This window comes from Ursus americanus, chromosome 7 (assembly GCF_024610735.1).
Source record: "Ursus americanus isolate L20-20 chromosome 7, mUrsAme1.1.p, whole genome shotgun sequence".
Lineage (NCBI taxonomy): Eukaryota > Metazoa > Chordata > Mammalia > Carnivora > Ursidae > Ursus > Ursus americanus.
The window spans coordinates 4,620,926-4,639,355 of NC_142133.1; the positions used below are offsets into that span (position 1 = coordinate 4,620,926).

General features: G+C 50.1%; 1 protein-coding gene across 2 annotated transcripts in view; it reads left to right on the top strand.

Annotated features, from left to right (window-relative positions):
- Positions 1-18,207, top strand: part of UXS1 (UDP-glucuronate decarboxylase 1) — a 96,784-nt gene extending 78,577 nt beyond the window's left edge. For both annotated transcript variants that reach the window (XM_087863231.1, XM_087863232.1), the window contains exons 11-15: positions 7,336-7,379; positions 10,943-11,003; positions 13,411-13,468; positions 15,332-15,435; positions 17,636-18,207. In XM_087863231.1, the coding sequence (XP_087719357.1) occupies positions 7,336-7,379; positions 10,943-11,003; positions 13,411-13,468; positions 15,332-15,435; positions 17,636-17,767 (399 nt within the window). In that variant the 3' untranslated portion in view covers positions 17,768-18,207. The remainder of the gene's footprint in view (positions 1-7,335; positions 7,380-10,942; positions 11,004-13,410; positions 13,469-15,331; positions 15,436-17,635) is intronic.
- Positions 18,208-18,430: the final 223 nt, after the last annotated feature.

Genomic DNA, 18,430 nt, shown 5'->3' on the forward strand with positions numbered 1-18,430 from the left:
TGTGTACCCTCGGTGCCCCTCAGGTTGCTGAGAAGTGAGGTGTCTGGGGCAGGTCGTGGCAGTTTTCTTGGTGATGCCCAGAAGCATGCCCTCTGCTAGTCACGCTCAGCCAGGGAGGCTTCTGGAGCCCAGTTTCTGGTCCTCTGTCATCTGGGGTCAGTGGTTCAAGTGTATGGTGGGGGTGGGTGAGCACCAGCAGCCCGGTGCCCTCAGATACCCGCCCTGCGTTAGGGTGAGTGGCTCATTCCACACACATCCCCACCGCCCCCGTCCCCTCCTCAGGGAGGAGTGGCCCTCTCCTGCTCTACGAAGGGTTTGCTGAATCAATTCGGTTGATTTTCTTTGGTTTTGCTGAATTCTCAGTGCTCTCTTCCTCTCCTCTTCCAGCTCCTCTGTCCTCTTGCTTTTCTCCTCCCTCCTCCTCCTGTCTGCCTCAGCGTCCTCTTCCAGCCCTGTGGCCTCTGCATCCTCTCAGGCTGAGTGTCTGGTGGGCATCCAAACACATGTTTGCATCTTGTCACTCTGAAAACTGCAGGAGGGTTTCCTTATCAGCTGAGTGATTTCCAAGGGGAAAGTTACAGCTCTGTGGACATACATATCCATCTGTCTGTCTGTTTCTCAGTAGAGTAAGTTAACTGTTTTCTATTCAGTGATGTTCACATCCATTAATTCACTTTGCCTGATGCTCACAACAGATGCATGGGGCCCGGGTTCTGTTATTAGCCCATTGTCTAGATGGGGAGACTGAAGCGTGGAGGTTAGAGGAATCGCCCAGGCTTCCGTGGCCGGACAGTGGCTGCTGGTGTCTGAGCCGGAGCCTCTGCTCTTGATCACCGTCCTTCATGGTGCTTGTTTCTTCTTGGATGGGTTAGCTACACTGCTGCCAGTTCAGAACAAAAAGCTGCTACAAAATGGTATGCTCACCCCCACCCCCACCCCAGGGCAAGACACATGTTACAGGTGACTTTTGCTGAACACATGCAGGGAGAGGTGAATCCCAACCCCATCTCAGGGTGTCAGTGCCCCACTCCTGCTCTCTCCTCCCCCCTACCAGCTTTAGCTCTATGCCTGAGGGCCTGCAGACGGCCAGGCCGAGGTCGCCCTGGGTCGTCTTCTTCTCACATCACGTATTGCTCCACTGATACAGCCTGGTGGTCTTGCCCTAAGCAGATCCAGAATCCATCCCCGTCCACTTCTCCCACTGCCCCTGGGCCTCACTGACGTGTGCTCCCACTTTATTGCCCTGGCCTCCTAGCCACTCATTCTCCCTGTCAAGGGCTCTTCACCCAGCAGCCAGGAGAGCCTCTAAAGAAAAGCAGCAGCTCCAGGGGGGCTTTCATCTACTGAGAGCATGATGCATGGGGCTCCCTGTGCACCCCAGCTTCACCCCTGCTGTTCTGCAAGCTCAGCCCCTTGCCCCCACTTGTCCCAGGAGCACACTCCTTCCAGGCATCTCCCTCCTTCTAGGCATCTCCCTGTTCAGTCATCCTCTCATTAGGGGAGCGCTGGACCATTCTATATGTAATGACACCCAGCCGCCACTCTACCCGCTCTTAACCATGCTTTCTGTTGTTTTCATTGCACTTCTCAGTGACTGAAGTATTATTTTTCCAGCCCCCAGCCCCCTTTCGAGTATAAGCTCTTTGAAATCAGGAACTGGTTTCATTCATGGCCATGTCCCGAGCTGCCAGGAGGGTATCTGGCGCCCTGGTGGCATGTGATAAATGCTGGTCAAGCTAAGGGTTGGGTTTTGAGTGGCTGCTTGCCTTTATGATGAGCACAAGTGCTCTGTGGCTTGTTCTGGAAGTAGTGATCCTAGTGTTACTGCAAGGTGAAGGGGCCTCTCACCCGTGCTCCCCTTCTGTCCGCTGTTTGGGTCCCAAGGGTTCCTGCACAGGGACCCCTCAGCCAGCTGCTCGGTGGAGAATTCCTCACCCTCAGAGACACTCCTGGAGCTTTTTTAGCCACTGCCCTCACTAAGTCTCCTCACACCCACGGTCAGAGCTGCTTTGTTGGCAGAGCAAACTGGAAAAGCCTTCTGAGAAGCGGCTTCATGACTGATGCCTCCTGGGCAGCAGCCAGGGCCCCAGTCAGGTGGGCCCGCCCAAGAAAGCACCCATTGTGGCAGCCGGCTGTAACTCATGTGTTGTCGCCTTGGTGCCAGGGCTCGAGGAGCGGGGTGGCTGGTGCCGTGTAGGACCTCAGCTTGTCCAAGACGCTGCATTTCATCTTTTCTAGGCGCCTCTGGTGGCAGGAGTCCTCAGGGAGGCCTCTCAGAAGTGTGTGGTCCCTCTTGTCACACAGAACTCTGTGTCCCCTCCGTGTTTTGATGAAGCCGCTCACTCTTCACCCTTTGCTGTCCCGTTGAGACAGCATCTCTTGCTTTTGTCAGGCGGCTGTGGAGAAGTTCTGGAGGAGGGGGTCATGCGTCCTGACCCTCAGGCCAGCCCCGCTTCGGGAGCGCTTTGTTTATCCACGAAGGAGAGTCAAGAGGTCCATCCATGCTTTCCTCTCCCGCTCTGTTTCCAACATGTTCTTTCCAAGACCAGAGACCTCTGTCGTGACCCCTCAGTATCTCTCCTTCCCCTTTTTAAGCTGGATTACTGTCACCGCTTACCTTCCAGCTGCTTCTTCCCGAAGCCCTTTGTTATCTTACCTCGGGGCAAATTTCATTCTTTGGGCCTGTCCCCCCATCTTGAGTCACAGAGGTTTGTCAGGGTAGCTGGAGGAAGCTTTTGCTGAGCTCTGCGAGTCACACACACAAGCTGTGTTCTAGCTTGAGCGCACAGAAGCTCAGAAAATTCCGCGTTCAGTTAAGAAAGTTGGGAAACAGATGGCATGCGTCAGGTAGAGCGAGCTCAGTCCATTTTGAAGAGACTTGAGTTCACCACTCAAAGCCCTCGCGTGTGTGCACACGTGTGAGCGTGCACACATTCACGTTAGCGTTTAATTCTGCTTTCTCACCTACTGTGATTTATTCCAGTTTGCAAATGAGAGAGAACAGCTTGACTGAGGTGAATTTTTCAGATGTGGCCGAATTGGGGTTGGAGTCACAGTCTGTATCTTTTTAAAAAGCCCTGATGTTTTTTCTAGAGGGAAATTCTGAAGAAACCATACTTCTTAGACCAAAATCTACATTTTATTTACCCTTTGTATTTACCGTGTGGTATCAGAAGTGATCCCTAACTTTGGGCCTCATTCATGGAGGCACATGAGGCACAGCAGTGGGATTGGGGTTGACATAGTGCCCCCCATGCCAACCCACCGTGCTCCTCATGCCTCACTCCCTCCCCCCACGTTCCTTATGGTCCTGGGCAAGCTTCCTGGCAAGCTCCCCGTGGTGCTCACTGTGCTCCCCTATAGTGCTCCCCTGCAGTGTTCATACTCCCCCAAAGTGCTCCTCATACCCCCCGTGTTTCTGTGCTCCCCTGCAGTGGTCCTTGTGCTTCCTGTGCTCCCCTATAGTGCTGCCCATGCCCCCAAAGTGTTCCTCGTGCCCCCGTGTTTGTTGTTCTCTCCCAAAGGGCTCCTCTGTAGTGCTCCCCTGTGGTGTTCCGTCCGCAGCCCCCCCCCCCCAGCTGCAGTGCTCCCTGGTACTACTCCTTGTGCTCTTGGCTCCTGTCCACCCACCGGTTTACCTCTTCCTTTCGGTGATTCCGGAATCACCATGCCGCTTTGACCTGCACATGGCCCTGGTTACCCAGACTGAGCAGGGAGCTGAATCTGCTTGCACCTCTGTCGTTCTGGGAAGTGAAGCCAGAGCTGCTAAAAGCCTGTCTTCTCGTAGAGGCAAACAAGGCGGCTGTGGGAGCTGGGCAGGGTGCTCACCATCCGCACTAGACTTTGTGTTCCTCCTGTCGTAGCATCTGTCACTCATCTGCTTTTGTCCAGGTCTGTAAGTGAGGTCTGGGCTCTGCCCTGGTGTGCCCCACCGTCGGGCAAGGGGGGTGCAGGGCCTTCAGCTGCTCCTGAGGTCAGGATGGGCGTATTTGCTGGGGGAGGTGGGATCGCATCTCCTTTGTTGCACACACACTCTTTTTTACTTGTTCATGTTACATGCGTGCAGAGTGAAAGTACACGCAGGAATTAGATGTTGTTGTATTGTAAATACGAAGACGTACGTAGGGAGGCTGATTTAAACCAAAATAGAGATGAACAATAGAACACGCTACAGAAACTTAAATCCAACAGGACTTTATAAGGGTGTCAGGGAGGAAGGGTCCAGGGGTCCCTGCTTACACTGCACTTTAACTACGTGCACGCTCTGGGGCACGTCTTCAAGGTTGATTATCGACAGGACCCAGGAGAGTTGTGCATGGGGGTCCCCAAGATCCACGCATTCCTGCCACAGCCTGGAGAGAGGGGCCTTCCAGTGGCTCCTTCTGTAATGAGGGCTTTTCCCCAGAGGCCCGGTTGCCACCCATGTGGACATGAGGTGGGACCTCAGCGGTAGGGTATCTGCAGTGGGGGTGCTGCTGAGGGGCTTTCGTCACTGGACCTGGAGGGAGCAGGCTGAGCTCCCCTGACGACTCTGGTACCTACAGCTCAGCTCTAGGCCCCTCGAGCCTTATGGGGATGTTGTCAGGTAGGGAGGGCGCCTGAAGACACCCTGGCCTTCTGGCCATCACTGCCCCCCCTCCAGGAGGGTGCGCGGAACAAGGCAGGCGCAGCTTATTTCAACCTGCAGGAGCTTTTTTGGGCTTCCCAGTGCGAGGCTCTAAACCTTCGGGTTTATGACCTTTTCTGCCAGTCAAGCCACTGAATGCCGCCATCACTGATTCTCTTGTTCCTTTTGTTGAGAAGGTGTTTGGTGTGATTCTTCAGAACCCTAACCCTGGAGGCCCATTCACCTCCGCCTGGCCGTGGCTGAGCCAGCGCACAGTGCTGGGCCATGTCCCTTCCGTCACATCCGCTGGGATGGACGACTGCCCCCACGTGTTTTTCTGTGGGCTCAGCTCCGGTGCAGCACGGCTCGGAGGGCTGATGGGAGGGAAGACCAAGCCTTCAGAGGCGTGGTGAAGGCCGCTCTTGCTCTGCACGTGCACTGGGCTCTCTGCGAGTGTTGCCGGCACGCAGCAGCAGACCCCCTGTGGCAGGGACCTGACCAGGGGTGGTGCCAAAGTGCCGAGAAAGGAGACAGAGGAGGGTTTCCGCTTTGACTGAGCAAACCCAGGAATGGTAGGTCCATGCAGGTAACCAGAAGTATAGCTCCACACCCACAGGCCTGTGCGTCAAGGATGCTGTAACTCAGATTGATGGGTGTTGTGCAAATCTGATGCTTTATAATGAGATGGGAGCATGGCTCAGTGCCAGCTTCCTGTGGGCCATAGTTGACAGCTGGAGCTACAGGCGATTCTGAGATTTTGATGCAGTGGGGTAAGGAAAAGATTCCTGAACTTGGAGTCAGGATAGATTGTACTCTCCTGGATGCCAGTTGCTGCAGCACTCAGAGCTTCCCTGACTTCATCTGTGATGAGGTTGTACAAAATAATAACAGGTATCCCACCTGCGGGACTCCCTGGGTGCAGGTGGATTTCCAGGATGACAGACCAGCGATGCAGTCGTGGACGGACCCCCTACCCCCCCAACCCCCATCCTTCTTCCTACTCATTGGGCCCGTGGCTTCCCTTCTGACTTGCCCAAATGTATCAGGAGGGTCGGCAAGACCGGGGAATCGGGTTCAGGCAGAATTGCCAAGGAAGGGTGAGTCTGCTGCGAAGAGGCCCATTCATCTTTCTTCAACGTTCCTTTACTGAGTTTGGCTGTTGCCAAAGACTTGTGTCTTGTAGACAGAAACCTCTGTAAAGCCGCTCCCTGGCCCCTTCTCACTGGGGGGGCCTCTGCCTAAGTAGGTAAATCTGGTGCCTCTTTGACATCGGTATATGCGAATGCTTATTAAGATAACAAAAACAGCCTTCTAAACCTGCTTTCAAAAAAAGAAAAAGGCAGTGGGTCCCTATGAGGCATGCTTTTCTTCCCTTTCCTGTTTCTTCTCATTTGCTTCTCAAATCTGATGGCCTGAGCCCTGGGGAGCCCGCTTGGAAAGCAAGGCCAGCGGGGCTGGTATGGGCTGTGGAGCTGTTGGCCTCTGGCTCCTCTTTGGCATCAGGTGGCCAGTGACAGGAGGCACCAGCATTGTTCTGTTCTGAGCTTGGAAATCAGGCTTTTCTAGAAGGCAGTACCTGCTCCCAGCTGCCAGCTTTCCACCACTACAAGCAAGCCCACAAAAACCCCCTGGCTCCTTCTTTCTCTGTGACTGTAGGATGAGGGAGTTCCTCAAAGAGCCTCTGTCTCAATCTCTCCATTCTGAGTGGTATAAACTGCACACCCCACAAGGTTGTTGTTCAACGCATGTTCATGGGCGCAGTGGGGCGCAGGTGAGCCTGACCCCGGAACCTCACCGCCTGGGAAGTTGATGTGAGTGGCGGAGTCTAGAGGAGTAGGGGAGGGTGGCTGAGCACGAAGGGCAGAGCCGTTCATTCTGGCTGGGGAAAGAGCCGGAGGTGTGTCACAAGGAGGGAACATTAAGGGGCGCCTGGGTGGCACAGTCGTTAAGCGTCTGCCTCCGGCTCAGGGCGTGATCCCAGCATTCTGGGATCGAGTCCCACATCAGGCTCCTCCGCTAGGAGCCTGCTTCTTCCTCTCCCACTCCCCCTGCTTGTGTTCCCTCTCTCGCCGGCTGTCTCTATCTCTGTCGAATAAATAAATAAAATCTTAAAAAAAAAAAAAAAAAGGAGGGAACATTGAGACAAGAGGGTCTGTGGAGAAAAGGAACCGAGTACAGGCCTGGAGACATGGCAACGTACAGGGGACACAAGTGGAGAGTGAGGGCCTCCCCCGCCCTTCCTTCCACCACCTCCGTCTCCTATCCGGAATTTCCTGGGTTGTTCTCAAACTTGGCTGCATGTTAGAATCAGCCGGGGCTGCCCGCCACCGCCTCCCCAGAGATTCTGGGCTGGTCGGACTGAGCGCCCAGCTGTTCTGCTGGGCAGGCAGGGTGCAGGACCCGCGTTCTAGGTGCTGCTTCCTGCTTGTGTAAGTGCGTCCGTCACCCTGCTGGACTTGGAGACCCCAGATCCTAACGTAATCCCCGACGCATCACACTGTAATAGGAGCCGACTCCTTCCACTGCTGACTTGGAAGGACAAACCTGATACATGGATGCATGACTTCCCCACTGTTGGGGCATGACTTGGAAGTTCAGAGTGAGTTGTAGCATCACTGCCCCTCGGCATCAGTTCTGAGGCCAGTCTGTGCCCCTGGAGTTTTAAGGAACCCCGTATTCCCATTACGGTGTGGTTTTCTCGGGAGGCCTAACTGTTGCTTTCCTCCTAGGTGTACGGGTCCGGATCGCAGACAAGGGCGTTCCAGTACGTCAGGTAAGGCAGCCGGCCTGCAGTGCACCACTCCGCCTTAGCGTTGCTTCCAGCAGAGGCGGTGTAGACCAAACAGCCCGCGTCTGTTCGACACGTTCATTATTTTCACATCTCTAACATGGCTTGGTTTAAAAGTCCATTTTAATTTTCAGATGGGAAAGCCCTCGGGGTTCTCTGTGCCAAAGGTAAAGTTTTAGGGGTGCCTGGCTGGCTCAGTTGGTGGAGCGTGCAACTCTTAAATCCCAGGGTTGTAAGTTCGAGCCCCATACTGGGTGTAGACTTTACTTAAAGTCTTTAAAAAAAAAAAAAGTTAAACTTTTACCTGTTAAGTCTGTGACATTCATGACTCATGTGCTAATCTTTTACTGCCACCTAGTGTTCTGTAGGGAAACTCGCCAGTTCCTGAGGGCGACTTGATTTCAGATCACGCCCGTTGGAGAGCTGGCCTTCATCATCCAGCAAACCTACAGGTGCTGAAATCAGACCCATTTTAAACGTGGCTTTCTGGGGCAGGTGACTGTCTTCATTAAGGGAAAGATAAGGTAGATTGTCCTCATGTCAGATTTTATGTGGGACCTGAATGCAGATAAAAATACATTTGAGAACCTTGTCAAATAGTCACAGTGGTAATTATTATCGCTTTCTTGTTAATCCTCCTAAGTCTAGTAGTTTTGTTGGTCAGTTCGGTTGGTGACATTTAAAAATGCGGTTTGGACTCTAGGAGAAGAATTACCCTATATCAGTTGCGTAGAACAAAATATTTCCCCACATGACACGTTACTATGAACTCTGTGTAAGTTTCTGATATCCTGAATCATCATAAAATCCAATTCTGTATTTTGGTACCATTTATTTTCACTTTGCAGTGTAAATACCCTGGAATGCCTGTCAGTCCGAAAATGCTGCTCCTGGTGTGTCCCGAGGGCATCCCGGGGTGCTGTAAACGTGAAGTGGTAGCAGTGGGGGTGTAGGTCTGGGCCACCTCGGCCAGAGCAACCACGTAGACTTTTGTCTGATTATGTGAGAATCCTGGGGAGAAGTCTCTTTGAGAAAAAGAACTGCTAGTTAAAAAAAAAAAAATTAATAAAAATAAAAACAGCCACTGTAGATTTTTTCCCCCAAATTGTCTATCAGTTTTTACATTTAGTCTAAAGGAAAGCTATGAATAAGCATACATCGTGGTCAGTGTTTTTTTCTCCCCAGCCATGAGTGTCTTGCCAAGCAGGACACAAACCCTGGGAGTAAAATAAAGCTGGCACACTTTGGTGCCTGGGTATCCTAAGAAGAGATTAACCAGGAAATAAAAGTCCCTGTAGGACTGTTTTCATTTCAAAGCACTTACCCCAGGAACCATGTGCTCAGAGAAAATGAATCAAGCCACATTTCTGTATCTGGACCATCTTAATTGGACTTTGTGTACTGAGTACTTTTTTTTCATAATAACACACCTTCCATCCTACCCGCCTTCACCCACCTAACCCCCCGCCCCGGTCTGTGTACATCCTGAGGGAGTCGTGTGGTTGTCAGTGACGTGGCATTACCTGGAACCACCTCACTGGTGGCCCCCAAACTTCTCCAGCTGTGACAGCTCATGCAGTGTCAGGGAGTCTGCAGTAAAAGGCAGACCAGTTAGAACTCACTCTTCCTAACTGTGCTCATTTACTCCAAAGGCAGCACACACAAAATTCATTTGGAAGAGCCTCAGACTATTTCTGCCGGTAATTAAAGATTATAAGAATTCAGCGGTGCCCGTGCTGCACGCCGTCCCAGCTCAGGAGCAAACGTGCCCGTGGTGCACGGCCTGCCCCGATGTGCTTCCACGGTGTACAAACTCAGGCAGCTTTCCTGACTTCCCGGTTTTGTTATTTAAGACTCAGTTGAGATAGATAACTTACAGTTTCGCTAGTTTTAATAAGCTGGGATCTTTTTTTTAGAAACAGAATTTATTTGTCTGAATCCATAGTTGCCTTACTAAGTCAACTGTTTCCAGAATCCACCATTGCCTTGAAGCGGCAGTTCCCGGTTCCTGAGGTCCGGGTGATCATACCATATGCATTCACATCTTGGCATGACCGTGTCTGACGTTTTCCCGGTCAGGTTACGGCCTCATCCCCATAACAAAGGCATGCTACCTTTTTTTTAAAAAGTCACTTTGTCAAAATGACACTTTTAAAGAGCTTCAGGTTAAATGGGTGTGATCTATGCAATTTTGACCTTAAAAGTTGCCAGTTGATTACATAAAAGATGTGTGCCCCTGCCACGAGGATGCTTGCATGAGTCCGTTGTCTTCCAGCTTCATGTGGACCCCCCCATTTCAGTATTAAAATTGATTGTGGATGCTGATGAATGGCAGCTTTTAATGTCTTCTGACAAATATGCAGAGACCTATGCCATGAGAGACGTGTTGTGATGTAATATAATAATTACTGCCATCGTGATGAAGTGACTTTTTGCCAGTTTCTAGAAAAGTCATCCAAAGTCAGCAGTTACTTGCATTTGTACTTGACCTATGAGAATGGAACGGACTTTAGGCATGTTCACTTAAAATACCCAATCATCGGAAACAAAAATTCGGAAAATAGTTTGTTTGCCAAATACCCCGTACCCCCAATTTTTTTTTTTTTTTTTTTTTGGATGAAAAGGAACGCAAAAACAGGTTTTGTTTTGGAAGTTGACCATAGCAACCTGCTCCTTTCTGGTAATGATGGAGGAGGAGGAGGGGAAGGTTTCAACACAGACTGCATTTGGGTCCCCAGGACAGAACTTTAAAAGCTTCTGAGAAGTACACCCGATGAAAGTAGACGTAGAGAACATGCTCGTGTGCAGCAGTGAGGTGTCATTTTTACGAAGTAACTTTTTTTTAACAGAGCCACACTTTAAAGCCTCTGAAAATAAGAACCAAACCTTGGTAAGCGAAAGTTTGCTTACTTCTCTTCACCTTCATGGCCCAGTCGGTCACGATCCATCCGAAACATCCAGACCCCCGACCGTTCCATGCGAGGAGTCGCGGGGGGCGGGGAGGGGGTGGTGTGGGGAATTGAAGGTTGAGGGACAGGGAGCAGCGGTCCGGTTTATTTCAGCACTGTGTTGTTTGGCTTTATCTGTGATTTGCCAGTATGAGAATTACATACTGGAGTGCATTCATTTCAGTGGGTCTTACTGTTTTTTCAAATCATTGCTTTTTCATATGGACCAGCTACGTGGGCTCACATTTAAACGTGGACTCTTCATCAGAAACTGTATTAACACCATCTTTTGGGGGGCGTGTGTCTATTTCATTTTTATTTTTCAATCGTTAAAGGGTTTCAGAAATATATGAAAGTAGAGAACTTAAGCCCATCCTCACTTCCATTCCCGTTTACCCTGTGCACTGAGAGCGAATCCCAGACATCCTGTCATCATCCATGAATACTTGAGCATTCTCAACGCCGCTTATTTGCAGGATTTTGTTTTGACATCGGCTTTCCATTTGGGGTTTGGTTTTCTTCCGGGAGGTGGTGTGGGTCTGCTTGGCACCTGCACGCTGCCCCAGGCGGCGCCTGACCCTGCGTTCCGTTCTTTTCCAGCGATCTGGTGAACGGCCTCGTGGCTCTCATGAACAGCAACGTCAGCAGCCCGGTCAACCTGGTGAGTACGTCCACTCCTTGCATGCCCCTGGAACAGGTCAGAGTTTCGTGCTTTTGTAAAACCGTAAAGAACAGCCCCCTTCACTTTATTTGCCATAACACACGTAGGGCATGTGTGTGTTTGCTTGCTCAATAGTAGAGGGGGGGAAAGCACAGAATAAGAGTATGCAAAGGAGTAAAGTGTCTGCAGGGCATGGGTGAGTGCTGTGATAAACACTCACCCACCTCTGCCATCCTGAAGGACTGGGTTTGGGAAAGCCGTTCGTGGCAGTGAGTGGACAGTTTTTTGTGTGCATTCGTTTCTCCATTGTTTGGCATAATCTAATCTCTGTAAGACTTGATTAAGTGAGCTTTAGATCAGGGAGGTTAAGAACATTTCCCAGGTTCTGATCACGTCTGTAGTCCAGCTCGCTGCTCTGGGCACCTTTGTTGCTTCTTCCTTCATTGCTTTCTATGGTCCCAGAGTCTCCCTGTTGGAGGGATCGTAAGGTTCTTTCGCTCTGTGTTTTTAAGCAGTTTTACTGCTTGGTGAATGTGTGTCTCTTCAAAGCACTTCATTCTGTCCCTGGCCGGTTCTCACTGGCAGGAAGCGTTTCCTTATATTTAGAACTAAAATATCATTCTCCACGAGCTACCTACTGGCCTTACTTCTCAGTGTGGGGGCCGTTCAGGCTAGTCCAATGCCTCCGCAGTAAGGTAACTTTCCAGGGATGTGGAGGGCAGGGTCATTCCCTCTGAGTCTCTTCCTCCCCAGCTCTCTGCCAGAGTTCGTGTTCATGTCAGTCCTCCTACCCACTCACTCACTGTCCTCTGAATAGCTTCATTCCATCTCATTTAAAATGTGAAGTGCTCAGTGCAGACCGTCCATCGTTAAAAATGTTCTGCTTCGGCCAACGGCCCCTGACGTTAGCTTATCGGGAGCCATGGCCTCACCTTGACAAGCCTTGGAGTCCGCTTCAGGTGCTTCTCCCCAAGCACCTCATGCGTCCTACAAGGTTTTAAGGTTCACAGGTGTGGCCATGCCTGCTGATTCCTCAAAACCACTTCACTCAAAAACCTTTCTTTGTACTTTTCTTTGTAACCGGCAATCTGAAACATGTTCTGTCGCATTCATTTTTCACTGAGTTGGGAGGGAGTTCTTACCAAATAGAAAAGGTGGAGATGTCACTCCCTTCCTTTTTGGGCTGTTGACCAGTTTATGGGTGCTGATGGCTGCAAGCATTCAGCCAGGGCTGCTTTTTGCACTTTTCAAGAAACATGATATTAGAAACAGAATGAGATATGTCTTGTGAGCCTCAGTTTCTTTTGAGCATTTACCTTCCTGATACTGTAAAGGCCATGCCACCTTCATCCTGGGTGTTGCTCCAGGCCCTTTAAAATGTGCATGCTGTCAGTGATGTCCCCCTCTCCCCAAGGAACTATAGTCTTGTTTTTAGATACTAGGTTCCTTCTTTCTTTTTGAGGGGCCTTGACACAGGGCTCTTTGGGACCTCCCGTCCCTTGTAGAAACCTGTCTTCCCTGAAATCTGAAGAGTGTCTGCCAGTAGGCCTGACAAAGACGGGGCCCCTCCCTCCCAAGTTCCCATCACTCCACTTTGCTAGTCAGTCCTTTCTTGGTGCTCGTATGTAGAACTAGGGTCTCTTCCTGCCTTTCTTTCCTTCCAGCTTCAGGCCAGACCAGGAAGTTGGGAGTGCAGCGTATGTAGGACACCTAATTGTCACACTTGATGGTGTTCTCCTCCGAGGGGGTGGGGGTGGCAAAGAAGAGTAGCAGGATTGGGAAGGGAAGAGGGGCAGTGGCTGCTATCTTGTGTGACGGAAGGAAGAAAAGGTGAAAATGGTTTTCCTTGATGCCTCCTAAAGGCAAGCTCACTCTATAAACCACACTGAGGCTTTCCCTCTGGTTACCCAGAGCCGTCATCTGCGAGTGCCTTTCCGTTCCATTACGGCTCCCACGTGCAAGTTTGCAAGTCTGTTACTGCTCAAGTTGTTGACACAGTGCACCCTGAAGAAAAGATATTGTCTTAAGAGAGCTTGTTTTGCAGACCCAAACTTCTATGAAAGTGACAATGCAGTTATAGTAACGTTAGATACGGAAATTGTCCTGTCTCTTGGCCAGGTACTACGTGTCCATATTAGTTACTCTTGACCTAGCCGAGGGGCATTCTTGTCAACAGACAGTTAGTCTGGAGGACAGAAGCAGGACCAGGCATAGCCTAGTACTTCACTAGGTGGTCAGTCATCATCTGGATCAGGGAGGCACCCGAGGAAACGTGAAGAGGCAGGAGCCTCATGACTTTCCAAGATCCAGAGTCAGCCTGTGGATACTCGGAAGACATGCGTGTGGTTTGGGTGGTGGTCTGTGCTATTCTAATGACACTTATAACCAGCAACCATTTCTTCCTTAGGGGAACCCGGAAGAACACACAATCCTAGAATTTGCTCAGTTAATTAAAAACCTTGTTGGTAAGTAAGACAAACACGTCGCTGAGTGAAATTGGCTGCACTCACCCTATCAGTTAATAACACCCTGATTAGAAAATGTGTAATTAATACAAGCTAATTGAATTGGATAAAAAGCAGAACTTTATCAGGAACACTTAATTGTCTTCTGATTCTTTAATTAAGTAACGGAAAGATAAAGATGAAGGGGCATGGGAAGGGAGGTTGGTTGTGTTCACAGTTGTATCAGCAGGTCGGGGTGGAGTGGGAGGAGTAGATTTGTTCCCAGGGCTTGAGATGCGGTTGTGGTAGATCACTCTGCACAGGTGACAGGTGTTATTTCCAAACACGGACAGTGATGAGAATGGATTTCGAAGAGCCAAGAGGGAGCAACACCAGCTTGTGAGTTTCTGATGGAATCCATCGGTGATTTTCGAGTTTTTGGCAGTTCCGGCCAACCTGATCACAACACGTTGGCAGCAGTGTAGACATTGGGAGTATCCCCAATCAAGGGCGTGCTCGGAAAGTTACAAGAAGCTTTTGTGTTTTCAGACAGCACTTGTGTTGCACATGCATACTGGGTGAGCCCTTTGTCACATCACAGGCTTCCTAGAGCTCTGGGAAGTCTGCGGGGGGCTCTGTTTTCCATGGTTGATCAAGAAATTTGAGTCAGGACACAGCTAGATTAGAGTGTGGCTGGCTAGACTAGGGTAACCATGATACATAGGACATTCTGGAGTACTTGTCCAAACCCCATACTTAGCTGGGTTAATTCTTTGGGGCTGTCCTTCCTGATTTGGAACTATCATCTACTAGCATGTTCTTAACAGCTCTGGACACTTGGACAGGAGGGAGGCTGGCCTTCCTCAGGCATAAATTGCAGGATCTCATGGCCCCAGCAGCCTCCCCGAGATCCGCTTCCCCAGCTTTCCCACTCTGGGTCTGCCTGTCTCTACCGAGGTAAGGAAGGGATGTTCTCATCTAACAGTTTTTCCGGGATCTAGGCCATCCAAATCCTCTACCCCTAGTGCGGCCCTGGGGCCAGCATCTTCAGCGTCACCTAGATGCTTGTTAGAAAGGTAGACTCGCACACCCCACCCATGTGTTCTGGATCAGAATCTGCATTTTGACAAGATCCTCGGGCATTGCAATCATTCTAGTTCTACGAAAGGTTGAGTAGCACACCACCCCAAACTGCAGAGGAACTGTTGTATTTGTCTGCCATTCTGTGCTCAGGGCTGGCCTCCGCTGGGGGTTTCCTCTGCAGGTCTTTGCCAGTGGTCCCTAGCGTGGCTTCATTCTGCTGGCCAGTGAGGTCTGGGCCCCGCTAGGGTGCTGGACAAGCTAGGCTTTCTGTCCTTCTGCACGTGGTCTCTGCAGCAGGGTAGCTGCACGTCTTATGTCTCGACTCAGGGCTCACCCCTGCAGGTACATATATGGTTAGGTCTTCCATAAGGCATCAGCCCAGAACTGCTTGGTTAAACAAGTTGAAAGGCAGCCCACGTCCAGGCCAGGGGCTCCTGCAGTGCGTGAATGCCTCAGGTGTGGCTCACTGGGGCCGTCGGCATCACAGATGACCGCACACCACATTTGCCACTTTTACTTTGGAGTCTGGCTCTGTGGGCATGCCTGCTCTGTTAGCTGATGGTGGGTGGTCTGCCTGGGAGCCCTGCCCTTTTCCTTGGGGTGACTCAGGCCTGTAGAGGCAGAGTGACTGCCTCTTACCCAGTTCTTGTGGGGCCAGAGTGCAGTCCCCCACGTGAGTCAGTGACTCCGTGAGAAAGGTGTTCTGTCAACTGCAGCCTTATTCACTGCATGAAGAGGTACAGTAGAAGTCCCACCCAGAGTGGTTTGTGATTCTCTTACCTTTCTTTTTTCTTAATTCAGGTAGTGGAAGTGAGATTCAGTTTCTCTCCGAAGCCCAGGATGACCCACAGAAAAGAAAACCGGATATCAGAAAAGCGAAGATGATGCTGGCGTGGGAGCCCGTGGTGAGTACATAGCCCCATGCTGCCCCATCGACAGTGGCCCACGGTGGGTCCTCGAGGGCACTGGCGTGCTTGGGCGGACCGGACTTAGGGGTTTCTCCAGGCTGTTAGATGACTTCTCCTTTCATGTGTCTCATTCTGTGATGGGGGAAATGGGAGCCCACCGTGGAGTCTGCTTTTGTAAACTTGCACACACACATGGCTTACTCCGTGAAAGAAGCATCCAGGGCAATGGCCACGTGCACTCTGGGCCTGGGTTGTCCTGGCTGACCTGCCTGTCTCCACTTGGCTCAGGATGTCCTTGGATGTGCAGGGTTGGGCGAGCTTGCCGCATGAACCAGGGTGAGCAGAACCACCCCAGTTCCCAGGAAGGTGGAACAGCAGGTTGGGAGTGTGAGAGTTTGAAGGCCAGGGAGCAGTGACCCTCCATGCCTTTCTGTTCCTAGACAGACTCCTTGTGGCCTGTGGGAAGGTGTGCAGGTGGATTCACAGGCGGCCCGCAGGTAGACGTGGGGGATCCCCAGGGAAAAAAAAGTAACTCAAGAGGCGGCTTTAGAATTTAGGCCTAAATACCATCTTAATAGGGAAAGAAGAGGGACTCCTGAGCCTCTTAGAGGACAGTAAACGATTTTTAAGAGCTGTGACCGGGCCCTATGAAGAACAGAGGGAAGATAGGAGGCTGGTGACAGTTTCCCTGGTGCCTGTGTCTCGGGCCCTCTCCTGTGGTGAGAGTCAGTGCTCCCTGGTGGATGACACCTCCAGGAGGGGGCTCAGGACAGCTGAGTTGCCATTGGAGGGCCTGTGTTTGGGCTGGTCGGAGAAGTTCAGAGACAGCCTCGCCCTGTACTTGTTCAAGTGCCTGAGCCCAGCATGGTCCATATAGCAAAGTGGCAGATTTGGGAGTGATGCGTCCTGAGCTCTCACAGTCATGTTTTGGCGTAGCCTCTTCTGCTGCCGTCCAGAGAGCTGAGTGAGTAGAATCTTACAGTGTTGGGCCTTAAAGGGACTTGAGAGTTCCAGTCCCATCTTATTTTATCACTGGGATCTACAGGTCTGAGTGATCTGAAGGCCGCAGGGATTTGTTGAGTGCACTAAAAATAGGGTCATGCGCAGACAAAATTTATTACGTCAGAATTCCCACCGCACAAAACAGCAAGTGCACGTCTTCATTTTTAGAATGCCTTTGCCATTGGTCCTTTTGTGAGTAGAGCCTATGTTTAAACAAAATGTTTTTTAAAAAGCTAAACGCACACTCGCCATGTGGTAACTATTGCTTTTATATTGTGTGAGGCATGTCGGTACTTTTATTTTTCCGGAGTTTAGATGTATAACACTCTAACACGTTTAGAAGATGAGTCATCTACCACTAGTTTCTCTTCCTACTAATTTCAGCTCATTAGTGACTTTTGAGGGATCTTCTCCAAAGAAGCATTTAGTCATATACCCTTCTTGATCCTTCTTTTTGACAGTGTTGTTGTGGTACAATTTGCATACAGCACACTGCCTATATTTAAAATGTACAACGTGATAAGTTTGATGTATTTCTATACCCGTGAAAGCATTACCACAGTCAAGGTAACAGGCATACCCTTCTCCCCCAACAGTTTCTGGGTGCCCTTTGGCACTACTGACCTTCTGATTTCTCCCCTTGTTCTTCTCATGGCCAGCCAGTTGGATTTCCTGTTGGCTGCAGTGAGGGGCTCTAAATTAAGATTGCTTCCGTGGTGTCGTCATGGGTTCTTCTCAGACTCAGCCTGTTAGGTCACTGGGAGTCAATGTCCCGTAGGAGAGTGAGGGGTGTGGGTCACACATGGGTGCTTCCCAAGGCCCCCTCCCTCCATCACACACTTCCGAAAGAAAGGCACACACACCAGGGCTTTATTCTCAGGTGCTCTTTGTGTTTGATTCAAACCGGATAGACCCCAAACCAGCAAGAGATGGTTCAGGGTCTTTGGGGATTAGAGCTCCTCTTATGTCCGTCGGGGGTATGATTTGTTAAATTGCCCAGTGTGTTCTGAAAGCAGCTTTGGAAGGACCTCCTCCTGGCCAGCCATGATGCCATGTGACCCACCCGCGGTGCCGTGAGTGCCCCTGCAGAGGGCGGACTGCTCATCAGCACTTCCTTCCTTCGAGGCCCCGGGCATGTCTGCTGTTTCTTTCAACAGTGACCTTGTCTCCCCTTCTCACCTTCTCTTTTAAACAGGTCCCACTGGAAGAAGGTCTAAACAAAGCCATCCACTACTTCCGTAAAGAACTCGAGTACCAGGCAAATAATCAATACATCCCCAAACCAAAGCCCGCAAGAATAAAAAAAGGACGGACACGCCATAACTGAAAACCTCACTTCTTGGGACAGGAGACTCCGTTTCACACTGATGGGATGTATTTTTTTTTTCTTTTTTCTTTTTTTTTAAAGAAAGACTTAAAACAGGTGTCATGAAGAACAAACTGGAATTTCATTCTGAAGCTTGCTTTAAAGAAATGGATGTGCCTAAAACCTCCCCTCAGAAAACTGCAAATTTTGCCTTGCACTTTTTAAAATCTGTCTTTTTATGTAAAATAGCGTAGATGCATCTTTGCGTATTTTCACGTTTTTTATCTTGCTATGAGAGCATATGTCGTGACTGTCATTGACAGTTTTATTTACTGGTTTCTTTGTGAAGCTGAAAAGGAACATTAAATGGGGTGAAAAATGCCAATTTTATTTATAAAAGTGGGTACTTATAAATGAGACATTATACTATGCATAAAGGACAAAAAAAAAAAAAAAGCAAATTTAGCAGTATTGTCAGGTGGGTGACACACCGGCATTTATTCTTCAGGCAGATAAAAGAATTCTGTTTGAGAGCTTTATGTTTCTTTTTAATTCAGAATTTTTCCAAGGTCTAGTTTTTAGTTGCAAACTTGACTTTGAAATACTTCTGTTGGTTATCACGATCAAGGATATTTGAAATCACTACTGTGTTGTGCTGCGTATTTGGGGTGTGGGTGGGGGGGG